General features: G+C 46.5%; 1 protein-coding gene across 4 annotated transcripts in view; it reads left to right on the forward strand.

Moving 5' to 3' along the window:
• Nucleotides 1-1659: 1659 nt before the first annotated feature.
• Nucleotides 1660-15797, forward strand: part of MAPRE1 (microtubule associated protein RP/EB family member 1) — a 35415-nt gene continuing 21277 nt past the window's right edge. For 2 of the 4 annotated variants that reach the window (XM_082857580.1, XM_082857578.1), the window contains exons 1-3: nucleotides 1677-1735; nucleotides 6715-6789; nucleotides 6903-7026. In XM_082857580.1, coding sequence (XP_082713706.1) covers nucleotides 6906-7026 — 121 coding nt within the window. In that variant the 5' untranslated portion in view covers nucleotides 1677-1735; nucleotides 6715-6789; nucleotides 6903-6905. Of the gene's footprint in view, nucleotides 1736-6714; nucleotides 6790-6902; nucleotides 7027-15797 lie in introns of all 4 variants that reach the window. The other 2 variants (XM_082857579.1, XM_082857581.1) reach the window with 2 other exon arrangements.

A 15797-nucleotide genomic window follows, 5' to 3' on the forward strand; every position in this document is an offset into this window, starting at 1 on the left:
CTTGAGGCTCTTCTTGACTTGGCTTTCATTCCCCACACCCATTCCTCCCCCACCCAAAATGGCTTTTAGGTACTGCTGACAACAATCAGTTGACAGTAATTGAACGTTGACATTAATCGAAAGGGACTTCGAAATCACTAACATTTATTGAACGCACACTATGTGCTAGGAGTGGTCTAAGAACATTACACACATCATTTGATTCTAACTCCTAGCAGAGTCAGGATTTGAACCCAGGCCTGCTGGCTTTGCTACTTATGAAATTCACTGAAACTGTTGGAAACTTAATGTCCTTGTGTATAAGATGATAACACATTATATTGACCAAATCACTTATGAATATCTTTACTCAATTATCCAGACTTCGTATCAATTCACTATAGTGCTAATATTACTACTACTGTTGTAATCATATGGTTACAGGGCTCTTTGCTGCATCCTCTTGTTTGTCTGTTCCTACCCTTACTCTTGTGCTGGGTTAACGTCTCATATTTTAGGGCAACTATCAACTCTGGGAAGCCTTCCCATACTCCTCAGGTGAGGTCAGGTCTCATGCTGCACTCTTGGAGCACTGCATACCAGAGAGACTACCCAGCTGTATACTGGTGGTTAAAATATTGAAGTGCCTCCTGGCCAGTTGATAAATAGCTCCTGCCCCAAGCTCCCCAACCTATTCTTCCCTGAACATCTCTCCAGGCCTCAGGGGAGGGAGAGACCCAGCCCAGAAGAGGCCTCCAGGACCCCACCTCTTGCAATGCAGGTGCCATCACTCCTGCCACAGCCTCCTCCTGCCTAACACTAAGTCTGGTTTGTAATTAAATAGTGATGCGTAATTAGTTATGTGCTTTGCCTTCCCTGCTGGACTGGAAACTTTAAGAGCTCAGAGGCTATGTCTGGTTCTTGGTCATCACCAAAATCCTAGGGCCTGATTGATCAGGGAAAATAAATATTTGTTGAACACAAGAATAAATGATATTTGGACAAGGAAACCAGCTAGAAACCTGGATCAGTCTTTGTGATGCTGGGCAGTTGACCTCTCTGACACTCAGTTTCCTCTTCTGTAAAGTGGGTGTAATTCATTCTTTGAGCAAGTCTCTACTAAGAACCTATGTATCAGGCTCTGGGACACGGTGGGAACAGGACTGAGAAAAGCCTTGCTTCCGTGGAACTTACGGAAAGGCAGACAATAAAGGCATAAACAAGATGACTATACTAAGAAAAAAACGGATGATGAGGTTGTAGGGTCATTCTAGATAGAATAGTCACAGAATGTGTCTCTGAGGTGACTTTTAAGTCCTTCCTCAAAGCCCGTATTGATTTATTTTTTATCCAATAACTCATTTTTGTAGAAATTCATTGTAAAACCAATTTTTTTGGCTCCTAGGGGTGTAGAATTTGTAACTGGATCCCGCCTTCTAGGCGGAGTCACACCGGCACGAGGAGGGATCTCATTGGTTGCGGCAGACCACGCGGCTGCATTGCCCCGGCAGCCGGCGCCCCGCCCCTTGGGCACCCCAGCCGTCGATCAAGTGTCGGGCTCCGCCCCCAGTGCGCGGCTTAGTCCCTCTCTATAAAAGGAGCCGGCGGGCGATGACGAGCCTTTACGTCGGCGCGTAACGGGGGGGTGCGTGTGAGGTCATCGCGCGGGCGGGCGGGCGGGGTCAGGCGGTTTGAACGAGACGAAGACGGAACCGGAGCCGGGTACGAGCAGCGGACGCGGTCCAGCCGAGAGCCGGTGAGCCGGCTAGCGGCCGGGGGCGGGCGGGCGGGCCTCGGGGCGGGTAGAGCGCCGGCGGGTTCTGCGAGCGGTGCTCGGGCCGCTCCCCTCAGCGGTGCCGTTCGGGCCGGGTGGGGGAAGGGCGGGGCCGTGACCCGGCGCGCGCGGGCCAGGCTGGGGGAAGCGCGCGGGCCAGGCTGGGGGGCGCGCGCTCTCCGCTCTGCTGGGGGGCGGGGCCTCGGGCCGGAAGTGGGGGCTGCTGCTCGGCGGCGTGGGGGCTTATGGGCTGCGGCCGAGGGGTGGAACCCGGACGGCGGAGGCAGGAGGTTCCGGGGTGGCTGTGCCGGGTAGGGGGCGTGTGTAGTTGAAGTGGGTCCTGCTGGGAGCTCTGAGGACCCCCACTGTAGGAGACGGTGCTGCCTGATTAAGAGTTCGGGTTTTGGATTCATACCTGTATTGAATTCCCTGCTGTGCGATCTTGGGCAGGTGTTTTAACCTCTCTGGGCCTCAGTTTTCTCATCCGTAAAACGGGGGACAAAGATAACTACATGCAGAAAGCTCTCGTCGTGGTACATAGCAAAAAAGCAAAAAGCAGGCCAGCTCACTGGACTTCTCCTTTCTTCATCGGTATTTGTTGAGCGTCCACTAGGTGCTAGGCACCGTGCTAAGCGCTGGCTATACACCCAGGAGCAGGAGGGCAAACACTTGCTTTCTAGGAGTCTACATTATGGTGGGAAGACAGGAAATGAGAAAATTAATACTTGGAAAAGATAATTTTATATGCTCACTGGGAAGATAATATAACAAGGTGACATGAACAGTGCTTTTTCAGTCCCTGCTTCACAGCTGACCTGGGGTGCTGCAGGGCAGAGCTTGGCCTCTCCTCCATTTTGGGAATGAGACTCCTGAGGCCCGCTGAAGGAAGGTACACCGGCCCTGCCATCCACCTCTGTAATGGGGTATCTCTAAGAGTAGTAATAATAGCTGTTTGCTAATTGGGCACTTGCTGTGTGCCAGGTGTTGTGTGTCATTATGTCATTTAATATTACACTGTCTCTAAGAGTTATTATCTTCAGTTTACAAATTAGGGGACTGAGGCTCTGATAGATGATTTGCTTTATGGTGTCCAGCAAGTGGCTGAATCCACGTCTGTGACTTTTTTTTTTTTTTTTTTTTTTTTTGCGGTACGCGGTCCTCTCACTGTTGCGGCGTCTTCCATTGCGGAGCACAGGCTCCGGACGCGCAGGCTCAGCGGCCATGGCTCACGGGCCCAGCCGCTCCGCGGCATGTGGGATCTTCCCGGACCGGGGCGCAAACCTGTGTCCCCTGCATCGGCAGGCGGACTCTCAACCACTGCGCCACCAGGGAAGTCCGTCTGTGATTCTTGAGTCCAGGCCCTTAACCTCTGTATTATGCTGCCTCCCTGAGGATCAGATCTAGAGGGCATGTTTTATCCAATGTGCCCTTTGCGGTGGTGTGTCAAAGTGTGTAGTGGTTTCTGGCACATAAGGAAGCTTAGGACATGCTGTGCTTTCACTGAGATTCTCATTTAATCCTCACCACCACCTTGTGAAGATATTGTTCATCTTTTACAGGTGAGCTCTTTGTGATCCGGAAAGGTGAAGTATTTACTTAGGGTCACATTGCTTTTTTTCTGGTGGCACCTTCCTCCCCCTCTTTCCATAGGGCTCAGTATGGTGCCTTGAAAGTAATAGGTGCTCATCAGCCATCAGTGAATCAAAGTGGGTTTGGGGGCCTGCTAGGAGACCTGCTGAAGGAGAAGAGATACCTGGAGAGGCAAGGGGGAGCTTTTTTCAAGGCACTTGAAACATGGATCAAGGAGCCTTTTAAGGGGGTGAGGTTTGCGTGATGGTCATGGGGTCTTCCATTGAGGCCAAGCAGTGGGATCCTTGTAGAGGAAGAGTGAGCTGTCACGAGCTGTAGCTGAGGCTCTGAGAATTGGGCTCTGTTTTGATTGCCTGGAAGAGCCAATTAAGTAGTTGAGTTAGTGGATGTTTACTGCACATCTACAGGGTGCCTAACCCCATGTATTTAGTGGCTGCAGAGTTTGCAGAGCACATGGGGCCAGGTATTAATGTACTGCTAATGAAAGAGTTTTGAATTATATGATGATGAAAGGCCATTAATGTTTTCTGAGCTGGGGTGTGGTCAGGAGACACACGTGGCTTAACCAGCTGCTTACACTTTATGGCAGCTTGACACACACATTACCCGATGTATGTATATATGAATGTCACCAAAATAGATTACAAGTGCTCAGCCTGGGACTGTGGTGGTTTTTGTTTGGATGTGTCTCACCTTGGTACCTGATAATAGCATTTTGCGCACAGTATGCATTTCATTTATTCATTCATTTGGGGATTTTAAACAGAGGAGACACTTGGTCTGATTTTTGATCCAGAAGATTCTCCCTCGCTGCTGTGTAAAAACAGTTTGAGTTAGAGACTAATTTGATGGCTGTTGTGGTGGATGGAGATGAGAGATGGTGGTGGCAAGTCTCAGGCACTGTTTTTGGCTCTGGAGATAGGAGGATGAGTGAGACAAGGTCCCTCCCTGCCCTGGCGCTTGTTTGTTTAATACGAAATAATTTTTTGTGCATTATCTCATTTAAACCTCACCTCACCCTTTTCGGATAGGTAGCATTAACTCACAAGATAACTGAGGTGTATTGAAGTTAAGTAACTTGCCCAAGGTTATACAACTAATGAGTGACAGCCTCACGTTCAAACCCAGGCTTCAGATACTCAGCTCTTGGTATGGAGCAAATTGCCTACTGGTCCAGATCTCATCCGGGAATGATTCAGAAGTGAAGAGGTAATGACAGTTGCAGAGGTTTGAATGAAGTGCTGTGGGATTAATTTCCCAGTGGAGTTAGGAACTAAATTGTATTGCCTCCTTGTATAATGTGGTTTTCTCATTTGAGTTTAAGTAATAGTGTTGATAGTTTGCTTTCTGAAAAGAGTTTACACAGACACATTTTCCTCTCTCCTGCCAGTCTGAAAACTGGTAGCATTTACTGAGCCCGTTGTGTGCAAGTCAGTGTGCCGAGTGCTGCGGGGAATGGGGGAATGTGGGATGTGAGGGCACAGACCTGCCAAGTCATTTATCTCTCTAGACCGCAGTCACCTCTGTTCATAAAAAGGGGATTGGATGGGAGATGTTCATCTTCTGGCTCTCACATTCTGTAGCTGTGTGACTCCTGAGGCGTGCAGGAGACACGTGGGAAGTCTAGCTAGTCGCTAGGTGAAGGAATGAAGTGCCACAAGAGAGCATGGCGACCCATGGTGTTTCCAAATTTGCTCTGAGTTTTTTTCCTCCTGTTGGTCATATTGATGTCACATGAAACGAGGAAAATTTAAATGCCAAGATCATCTTGAAATTTAATATTTTATAGTCATGTGTCCTCATGGTAATTGCCCAGGGATTTCATTTAGATCTGGATACACCTCCCCTTATCTCATATTGCTTGAGTCTTCCCTTCCCACTGTCTGTTCTCCACCAGCTGTCAGGGTGATCTTTTTCTTTTTTTTCTTTTTTTTTTTTTTAGCCACACCGTGCCAGCGGGATCTTAGTTCCCCGACCAGGGATCGAACCCGTACCCCTGGCAGTGGAAGCATGGCGTCATAACCACTGGTCTGCCAGGGAAGTCCCAGGGTAATTTTTTCAAACTTACACGAGAGTGTGATTCTACCCCACTTAAATCCCCACAATGGATTCCTTAACAGTTAAAGAATAAAATCTAAACTCCTCAGCACAGCCTGCAGTCCTAACAGGATCTGGCTTCTTCACTTCTTTTCCCACTTCTGTTCCTGCTATCCCTCTGCTCACTGGCCTGTAGGCACCCTTCTTCCACATCTTCGCGGGGCTGCCTCATTCTGATTCTTAAGCTCAAACATCAACTCCGAGAGACTTTCCCTGACCACATTCCCCTCCACCCTCATTACGTAAATGGTTGCCTGAAATGACATTTGTGTATGTGGTCAGTGTCAGACTTATACTAGAAAGTGAGCTTCCTGTGGACAGGCAACTTGTCTTTCCTGCATATCTGTTTCCCCTAGAACAGTGCTTGGTAAACATTTTCAGTTAATGTGTTTCTCTGTGCTTGTTGTTTTGAATTGGAAAGCCTGGCAGAAAGGTGAGGGGCAGATTTTCTAGGGGAGGGGAAAGAATGTGGATGATGGGGCCGGGCAGACTTGGCTGCCACTTCCTAGGGCTTCTGTGCTGCACCTTTTTCCTTATCTGTAAAATGAGGAGAATAAAGTGAGCCTTGCAGTGAGTTGTTGGGTTAAGTGACAAGTGTCTGCTAAGCTCCTGGTGCTTAGTAGGCCCTCAGATGCCCTGTCTTCAGGAGGCTCAGCAGAGAATTGGTACTAAGGTCTCTTCACTGTGAGGTCATTGCCAACACCTTGTAGTACTTAGGTTATTGAAAAGGTTATTTACTTTTTTGATTATAAAAGTGGACATAGTCTGGGCTTCCCTGGTGGCGCAGTGGTTGAGAGTCCGCCTGCCGATGCAGGGGATGCGGGTTCGTGCCCCGGTCTGGGAAGATCCCACATGCCGCGGAGCAGCTGGGCCCGTGAGCCATGGCCGCTGAGCCTGCGCGTCCGGAGCCTGTGCTCCGCAACGGGAGAGGCCACAACAGTGAGAGGCCCGCGTACCGCAAAAAAAAAAAAAAAAACCAAAAAAGTGGACATAGTCTTTAAAGAAAATTTGGAAAACTTTATAGTGGAAACTAAAGAGAAATTAATACAAAAGCCCACCATCTGAAGAAAACTGGTGTAAACATTTTGATACGTTAGTGGATAAACTTGGATTGACGTTTTCTAAGCAGAGAAAATTTTTGCTTGTGCATCAGCCTCCCTTCATAAAACAATCATTCCTTTACTTAGTGTCTTTTGTAGCTTAAAATTTTATGCCAATCACATTAAAACGGGGCCTGAATTTTAGGCTGGCTGATGTTGGGTATTTCATTTCAGGTCATGTTTATTCATGGAAATCCAGGCTTGTGGCTGGAATCCTAGCGTCTCTGGTTTGGCCTGTTGGGGAAGAAGGTGAGGCTTATAAATTGAGTGTCCCCACAGGTCTGCCCTGGTGACTCCAGGAAATGCTTGCTCCTTCTTGCTGCCCAATAACACGAGTCCTTCTCTTTTCCTCACATGTGTAGAAGATGGCAGTGAATGTGTACTCAACGTCGGTCACCAGTGATAACCTCAGTCGACATGACATGCTGGCCTGGATCAATGAGTCTCTGCAGTTGAATCTGACAAAGATTGAACAGTTGTGCTCAGGTAAGAGAAATCAGTAGGCCCCTTTTCCAGGAAAGTCTGCGGGTCCTTCAGGGATGCACAGGCCCGTATCTGATTGCAAAAGGTGCAGGTTCAGGTTCTGTGTTGGGGCTGCCCGGTTTCTTTCAGCTCTGCCCTGATTTTAAGCACAGAGGAACTGTGCTTAAAAAGAGCGTGCTCTGTTCTGGCCTGTGTGTCCACCATCTCCTGCTGTAGAGGCTCCATTCTGAGGCCTGCAGCTTAGTCCCAACTTCTCCATCTGCACTGTTGTGCATCCAAATTTGAAGTGACTTATTTAAGGACAATAATTATAATTGTTCTAGTTCTATATTAGTTTATCAGTGGTGTTTCTTTTTTTATTTATTTATTATTTATTTTTGGTTGCATTGGGTCTTTGTTGCTGCGTGTGGGCTTTTCTCTAGTTGTGGCGAGTGGGGGCTACTCTTCGTTGTGATGCGTGGGCTTCTCATTGCAGTGGCTTCTGTTGTTGCAGAGCACGGGGTCTAGGCGTGCAGGCTTCAGTAATTGTGGCACGTGGGCTCAGTAGTTGTGGCTCACGGGCTCTAGAGCACAGGCTTAGTAGTTGTGGTGCACGGGCTTAGTTGCTCCGCTGCATGTGGGATCTTCCTGGACCAGGGCTCGAACCCATGTCCCCTGCATTGGCAGGCAGGTTCTTAACCGCTGTGCCACCAGGGAAGCCCTCAGTGGCGTTTCTTATTCCCAAGTAGCACAAGCCCAAACTCAGGTAAGTTTGCCATTTCAGCCACAACTTTATTGACCTACTGTTTACTAAGAATCTGGCAGAGAGGTAATGATTTAAAACAAGAACAAAAACATGTTCTGTTTCTGTCTATACTAATTGTATAACCTTTAGAAAACTAGAGAGAAGAAAATAAAAAATGCTGGTGGTTTCATTTTGAGAAAGCCACTGTTTGGGTGTTTTCTGTGCACATATATATTTGTATATATCCCAGCTTTTTTTCACTGAACATTAAATTGTGGATATTCTCTAGTGTCTTTCACTGTCTTGGAAATAATTACGTTTAATGGCTGTATACTATTTCTTTCTGTAGATATGGTGGAGTTGTTTAATATCTTCCCAATTTTTGGACATTTAGGTTATTTCCAACTTTTCTTTCTTTTTTCTTTTTTTAAAAAATAAATATTTATTTAGTTTTGGCTGAGTTGGGTCTTAGTTGCAGCACGCAGCATTTTTTTTTATTAAGTTTTGTAAACTTTCAGATGATTGTAGAAGTGTACAGGCATACCTCGTTTTTTTGTTGTTTCTGTTTTGGTTTTTTCTTAAATTTATTTACATTTATTTATTTAGCTGCGTCGAGTCTTAGTTGCAGCACGTGGGCTCTTTGCGACACACAAGCTTCTCTAGTTGCGGCGCATGGGCTTAGTTGCCCAGCGGCATGTGGGATCTTAGTTCCCTGACCAGGGATCGAACCCGTGTCCCCTGCATTGGAAGGTGGATTCTTTTTGGTTTTTTTGGCTGCGTTGGGTCTTCACTGCTGCATGTGTGCTTTCACTAGTTGTGTCTAGCCGGTGCTACTCTTTGTTGTGGTGCGCGGGCTTCTTATTGTGGTGGCTTCTCTTGTTGCAGAGCACAGGCTCTAGGCGCGCAGGCTTCAGTAGTTGTGGCATGCGGTCTCAGTAGTTGTGGCACATGGGCTTAGTTGCTCTGCAGCATGTGAGATCTTCCTGGACCAGGGGTCGAACCTGTGTCATTGGCAGGTGGATTCTTTTTTTTTTCTCTCTTACATAAGTTTTTTTTTTTTTTTTTCTTGCGGTACGCAGGCCTCTCACTGTTGTGGCCTCTCCCGTTGCGGAGCACAGGCTCCGGACACGCAGGCTCAGCGGCCATGGCTCACGGGCCTAGCCGCTCCGTGACATGTGGGATCTTCCTGGACCGGAGCATGAACCCGTGTCCCCTGCATCGGCAGGTGGACTCTCAACCACTGCGCCACCAGGGAAGCCCTGGCAGGTGGAATCTTAACCACTACACCACCAGAGGAGTCCCTGGAAGGCGGGTTCTTAACCACTGGACCACCGGGGAAGTGCTCAGGGATCTTTAGTTGTGGCATGCGAACTCTTAGTTGTGGCATGTGGGATTTCGTTCCCTGACCAGGGCTCGAACCTGGGACCCCTGCATTGGGAGCGTGGAGTCTTAGCCACTGGACCACCAGGGAAATCCCTCCCCTGTGAGATTTAATCTCAGTTTTATAGATAGTCAGAGAGGCTAGATGTGAAGTTGTACAGTGAGACAGGGTTGCCCAGGAGTCATGCTTATTAAACATCAGTTGCTTTGTTAGTCTTAGGCACTGGCTGTTAGTCTTAGATCCGTGCTGCTTTCCCCCTGCTTTCTGTTAATTTCCTCAGTTTCACTGCCACATCCCCATTTGTTGGAGGCTTTTAAAGCACTTGTTTGCCTGGTGATTAATGGGGGGGATGAGGTCATCTTAGTTTTCTTTGGAGCCAGCTTTTTCACCAGCAGTTTCTCCCTAGAAATTACCTCTTTCTATTATAAATACACTCTAAGATGTATTTCACTTAGTTAATTCAAAAATGAGATCTCTTTTCACATGTAGATAAGTTGTATATGTGCTGATCTGGCTCCAGATTTGTCTCATTCAGACAGGGAGCTGTCATGAGTAGTCAGGACTTGGCATGAAGAGACTTCAGTCTGCACTGAGCCATGTGACTTTGGACGGGCCCCATAACTTAAAAAAAAAAAATTATTTTATTCTTACTTATTTATTTTTATTTCTTGGCTGCTCCGTGCAGCATATGGGATCTTAATTCCCCAACCAGAGATTAAACCCACACCCCCTGCATTGGAAGCACGGAGTCTTAACCACTGGACCACCAGGGAAGTCCCAGGTCCCATAATGTTCTGGTTCCTCATCTATAAACCGGGGTAGTAGGATCTGGTTCACCTTTTGCGCTGTTGTGAGGCTCACCTGTAAAAATAGCTCTCAGATACTGATTCTGCACCAGACCCTTGAGGTGAACCTCGATCTCTCAAGGGGCAGGACACATTCTCGTTTTACACAGGAGGAGACTGCGCAGGGCACAGCTTAGACGTTATAGAGCCTGATTTTGAACCCAGGATCTTTCTGACCACACAGCCTCTACTCTTTCTGCTGTATACATGCTGTGTCTTTTAAAAGAAGCATTTGGAGGAGAGTTGAACAAATGTAAATTACATATTACCAATTATAGTGATATTGTCTCATTAAAAATCTGTGAAGAGGTTCAACTTTGCCTGCTGCCTGCCATTTTTCTTATCCTAGATAAAGGGCTTTTCCCCAGTAGAACGTGCAGAATACTTCTTTTTTTTCCTTTGAAAATTTATTTATTTATTTATTTTTGGCTGCGTCGGGTCTTCGTTGCTGTGCTCAGCCTTTCTTGTTGCAGCGAGTGGGAGCTACTCTTCATTGCGTTGAGTGGGCTTCTCATTGTAGTGGCTTCTCTTGTTGTGGAGCACGGGCTCTAGGCTTGCGGGCTTCAGTAGTTGTGGCACGTGGGCTCAGTAGTTGTGGCTCATGGGCTCTAGAGCACAGGCTCAGTAGTTGTGGTGCACGGGCTTAGTTGCTCTGTGGCATGTGGGTTCTTCCCAGACCAGGGCTCGAACCCGTGTCCCCTGCGTTGGCAGGTGGATTCTTAACCACCAGGGAAGTCCCAGTGCAGAATACTTATGCACGTGATTTATAAACAAACTTGTGTTCACAGCTAGTTCACCTCTTGAAAGCCGTGTGGGACTTTTCTCAGAGTATGTAGAAGGTTATGTTGTGTTTCACATTGACGTTTAGGAAATGGGGTCTCAGCTTCCAGTATGAGACCAAACAGGATGAGCCGCAGACACCGTGTCCCTGAAAAAGGTCTGCTGCCTGGGGATTGGAGTCAGAGAGAAAGTGAGGCTCCTCAGATTCTCGTGTTTACTGAGGCCCGAGGAGAATCCGAGTGACGTTTAACACTGGAGCCTGGTCCCTCCTCATGTTACCTCTGATGAGCAGGGGGTCATGCAGATCAGAATTCTCTACCAAGCCCAAGCTTTGAAAGGTAGGAATAGGTTTTTCCCTTGAGAGGGCAAAGCTCTGAGCTCGTACACTGTTCGTGTGCTGGCTGCCTGTGAAATGGCTGAGTTTTATCAGCATTGTGGGCTCCCTGCCTCCAACAGTGAAGTGAGCCATTGCTTAGCCTTGTAGTGAGATAAGGTGAGGATGACTTTCAGTGATAGAGTGGCCGCTTGTTTCAGGATTCATTACATTCCGTAGTCTCTCTGTTTTGGAGAGTTAGTCAAGTATTTTGAAAAGATAGTCATCAAGGGAAAAACCCTGATCACAGAGAAAGATTCTGATGGGATCGCTTGTGTCAGAAGGGGGATGCTGAAAAAAAAAGGGAGTTCCCTGGTGGCCTAGTGGTTAGGATTCTAGGCTTTCACTGCCGTGGCCTGGGTTCAATCCCTGGTTGGGGAGCTGAGATCCTGCAAGCCAGGCAGTGTGGCCCAAAAGAAGGGGTGGGGGTGGGGGTGCCATTTGCTTTCCATTCCTCTCTTCCTTCGATTCCAGTCCACGATCAGGCCCCTCTGCGCTTTTCCAAGGGCCCAGCATGGTGCTCTGAACATGTCGGGTGGCCCTCACTGAATGTTCTCGGATCCCCCTTCCTTGCCTTCTCCCCTCCATCCTGGCCTCCTTCACAGTTCTGTGCTGTACAGAGTGGAAGAGGTGTTTGGATGCTCCCAGGCAAAAGCTAGGTTTCCTTTTTTCTTAGCTCATTGTGGGGCCTTGCCAGCCCTCAAGCTGATATAAAATAGCTTGTCAGTCTTGCTCCCAGAGCTGCTCTGAGAGTGAGACCAAGAGCCTGGCCAGGCCTCACCCATTTTGTTTTCTCCTCAAGTTGGCTCCCTTTTCCAGACACTCCATTTTGGGCCATAATTCCACCATTCTTCTAGTGTCGCAGGCCTGAGAATCATCTTTTTAGGCTAACTCACAAAATTCTCTGTGTCTTCTGCAGGGTCTTTTGCTGTAACCCCTTCTCAGTTTGCAGGCTGCTGCCATAGTGGCCTCCTAACAGGGCCCTACGTTCCCTGCAGGCTCCCCTCCCCCACTCTTCTTTTACTGTATCAGATAGTCTGCAGCCTTTCAAAGAGACCATTTTTTATTGTCACTTCTCTGCTCAAGGAAGTACCTCTTTAAATTATTTTGCCTAATTCTTCAAGTACCTCTTGGTGTTAATTAAAGCAAGAGACAAGAAACTTATTTTCTTCTGATTATAAGTAATTAGGTCTTCTTCATAGAAACATTAAGAAGAAAACCATAATCTGCTGTATTGTCACAAGTGATAGTTATTGTTATCTTTTAGCTGTATTTTTTCCCCCTAATTATGGTTTAATTTATTGAACTCTTACTATAGGCCAGGCACTTTCTAAAGTGCTTTACCTATATAACCTCGGTGCGGGGGGTGGGGGGGAGGTAAGAACTGTCATCACCATTTTATAGATGGAGAAACTGAGACAGAGAAGTTAAACAGCTTGCCCAAGGTTACTCATTTTAGCTGTACGTTCAGTATTTTCTATAATTTTAAAACATAATTGACATACTTTTTGAATAACTGAAAGTCTTAAATGGTTTACAATTCAAAAGGAACAAAAAGATAAACAGCAAAAAGTCTCCCTGTGAAAAGTAAGCCCATCTACTAGCCACCCAGTTCCCCAACCCTGAAGTAACCAGTGTTATCAGCTGGGTGGCCTCCAGAGAGAGTGTATACAAGCAGAAACATCCATCTGTCTGTGTTTTGTGTGTGTGTTCTCTTCCCCCCTTTTACACAAGTGGTAGTGTTTAATTGCACTGAACACTCTGGAGAGTGTTCCATATGCATGTAGCAGGTGCCACTTTCCTTTCTTTTATGGCTGTGTAGTGCCATAATTTCCTTGGATCAGTCCCCTATTAATGGACATTTAGTTTGTTTCCAGTCTATTGCTATTACAGACTGTTGCAGTAAGTAACAAATACAAGCACACAATGTTGTACGGTTTTGTTTCTTGCTTTTAAAATTAAAATAGGATTATGTTTCACTTGTTAAAATGTCTCGAGGCCGACTTTTTTTTTTTTTTTTTTTTTTGCTGTACGCGGGCCTCTCACTGCTGTGGCCTCTCCTGTTGCGGAGCACAGGCTCCGGACACGCAGGCTCAGCGGCCATGGCTCACGGGCCAGCCGCTCCGCGGCATGTGGGATCCTCCTGGACTGGGGCACGAACCCGCGTCCCCTGCAATGGCAGGCAGACTCCCAACCACTGCGCCACCAGGGAAGCCCGAGGTCGACTTTTAATGTCTGCATTAATGACTCCTCACAGCCTTCTATTTCCAAATTTTATTCATCCTTTAAGATGACTTAAGCCTCACCTACTTCCAAAAGCCTGAACACTTTTACATTTAATAGAGTGTTTCCTTTGTGTAAAACTTTGAGGACTCTTAATCTAGAGTTTTCTGATAGGAAGGCATTTATCCTTTTTTTTTTTTTTGGCCGTGACGGAGCATGTGGGATCTTAATTCCCTGACCAGGGATCGAACCCATGCCCCCTGCACTGGAAGTGCAGAGTCCTAACCTCTGGACCGCCAGGGAAGTCCTGAAAGGCATCTATCCTGTGTAGAATATTGACTTCAGCTTTCATCTAATTCTCCAAGGGACCCTTGACCCAAAAGGGTTGAGAGCCAGTGCACTTGAGATATTGCAAGCTTTTGGAGAAGGGGCTGCATTGTGCCCTTGTTTGTTCTGTGCTTGTAGCACAGATCCTGGCAGAATGGGGCTGCAGTCAGCGGAGACTTGGTGGTTGGTACCATGACACAGCTGGTCCAACCCTAAGTCTGTCTGCATTTTCCAGCCACAGATTTTACATAGACCTGTTCTCCTGCCCCAGATCATTGGGACAGCAGCCATGTAAGAGGGGTCCTCTTCTTCTTTTTTTTTTTTTTAAATTTATTTATTTTTGGCTGCATTGGGTCGTTGTTGGGGTACATGGGCTTTCTCTAGTTGTGGCGCGCGGGGGCTACTTTTCTTTGAGGTGGATGAGCTTCTCATTGCGGTGGCTTCTCTTATTGCGGAGCACAGGCTCTAGGCGTGCAGGCTTCAGTAGTTGTGGCTTGCGGGCTTCAGTAGTTGTGGCTCGCGGGCTCTAGAGCATAGGCTCAGTAGTTGTGGTGCACGGGCTTAGTTGCTCCGAGGCATGTGGGATCTTCCCGGACCAGGGATTGAACCCACGTCCCCTGCATTGGCAGGTGGATTCCCAAGCACTGCACCACCAAGGAAGACCTGAGGGGTCCCCTTCTTACCCTGCTTATGTTGCCAGCCTTTGTTATTAAGGCAGAGACTGGAAGGAAAGCCCCTTTTAACCTCTTCTGAAACAAGCTGAGACATCTACAGGCCAGGAGTTTTGAGCCCTTTTGTAAAAAAGCAGCTGACAGACTTCTTTGTAAAAAACATTTACCTTCTTTTTTTGTGTTTGATTATAAAATAATATTCATTGTAGTACATAATTAATATATTAAAAATAGAATGTACTCAGTACCAGTCCCCAGAGATGGCCACTGTTCAATCATTTTTGATCTAAAAAACAATAACTTTGTATGGTTTAATGTAATACATTGTGTTTTCTTTCTATTTTTTAATATTTATTTATTTAATTTATTTATTTTTGGCTGCATCAGGTCTTAGTTGTGGCATGCAGGATCTTCGTTGAGGCATGCGGCATCTTTCCTTGCATTGCGTGGGCGTCTCTCTAGTTGTGGCATGTGGGTTTTCTCTCTCTAGTTGTGGCACACGGGCTCTCTCGTTGAGGCACGCAAGCTTAGTAGTTGTGGCTAATGGGCTTAGTTGCCCCGTGGCATGTGGGATCTTAGTTCCCTGAGCAGGGATTGAACCCACGTCCCCTGCATTGGAAGGTGGATTCTTTACCATTGGACCACCAGGGAAGTCTCCACATTGTGTTTTCTTCTAGTCTTTTTTTTCCTATGCATACATATTAAGATGGATATTTTTACATATATGAAGACATTTTATAGATATGTTTTTGTATCTTGCTTTTTCTTGTAATATTAAATCTTGAGCTTTTCCCCCCACAATTAAAAAAAAATGTGCTTTGAATGCTTGCATAATATTCACTTAGGTGATGGTGTGCAAATTACGTAATTGATTGCTCCAATTTTTGGACATATAGGTTGCTTCCATTTTTTACTCTTGTAAATAAAGTTACACAAGTTTCATGTGTAAATCTTTGCTCTATTTTTTTAAAATTGGTATTACTTTATTAAATTCACTTTTTTTTTTTTTTTTTCTGCACTGGTGGCTTGTGGGATCTTAGTTCCCTGACCAGGGATTGCACCCAGGCCCTCGGCAGTGAAAGTGCAGAGTCCTAACCACTGGACTGCCAGGCTATATTTTCTTAAAAATTCATTTCCTTAGCTTGGCTCCCCATGTGTTTATCAGCTGTTTACATTTTTTTGTGTGAATTGTCCAGTTGATTTGTCTATTTTTAGTGGGGTCTCAGCGTTTTTCTTTGTTAAATCTTTTTCAGTCAGAGTGTAGCAGCATGGTATACCTCTTTCTTCCCTGATTCGGGAAATGCTTCTTTATTCCAGGGTAGGGTGTTCTAATATGGTGTATAATGACATGGAAAAGAGCAATGGACCGAAGTCAGGATACCTGGGGTCTGGTTCTAAGCTTGGTCTCTTGCCTCTGTAGTCTTTGGCCACAGTTTTTGGTCCTCAGTTT

Source organism: Leucopleurus acutus, assembly GCF_964270905.1.
Source record: "Leucopleurus acutus genome assembly, chromosome: 16".
In the NCBI taxonomy this organism is placed as follows: domain Eukaryota; kingdom Metazoa; phylum Chordata; class Mammalia; order Artiodactyla; family Delphinidae; genus Leucopleurus; species Leucopleurus acutus.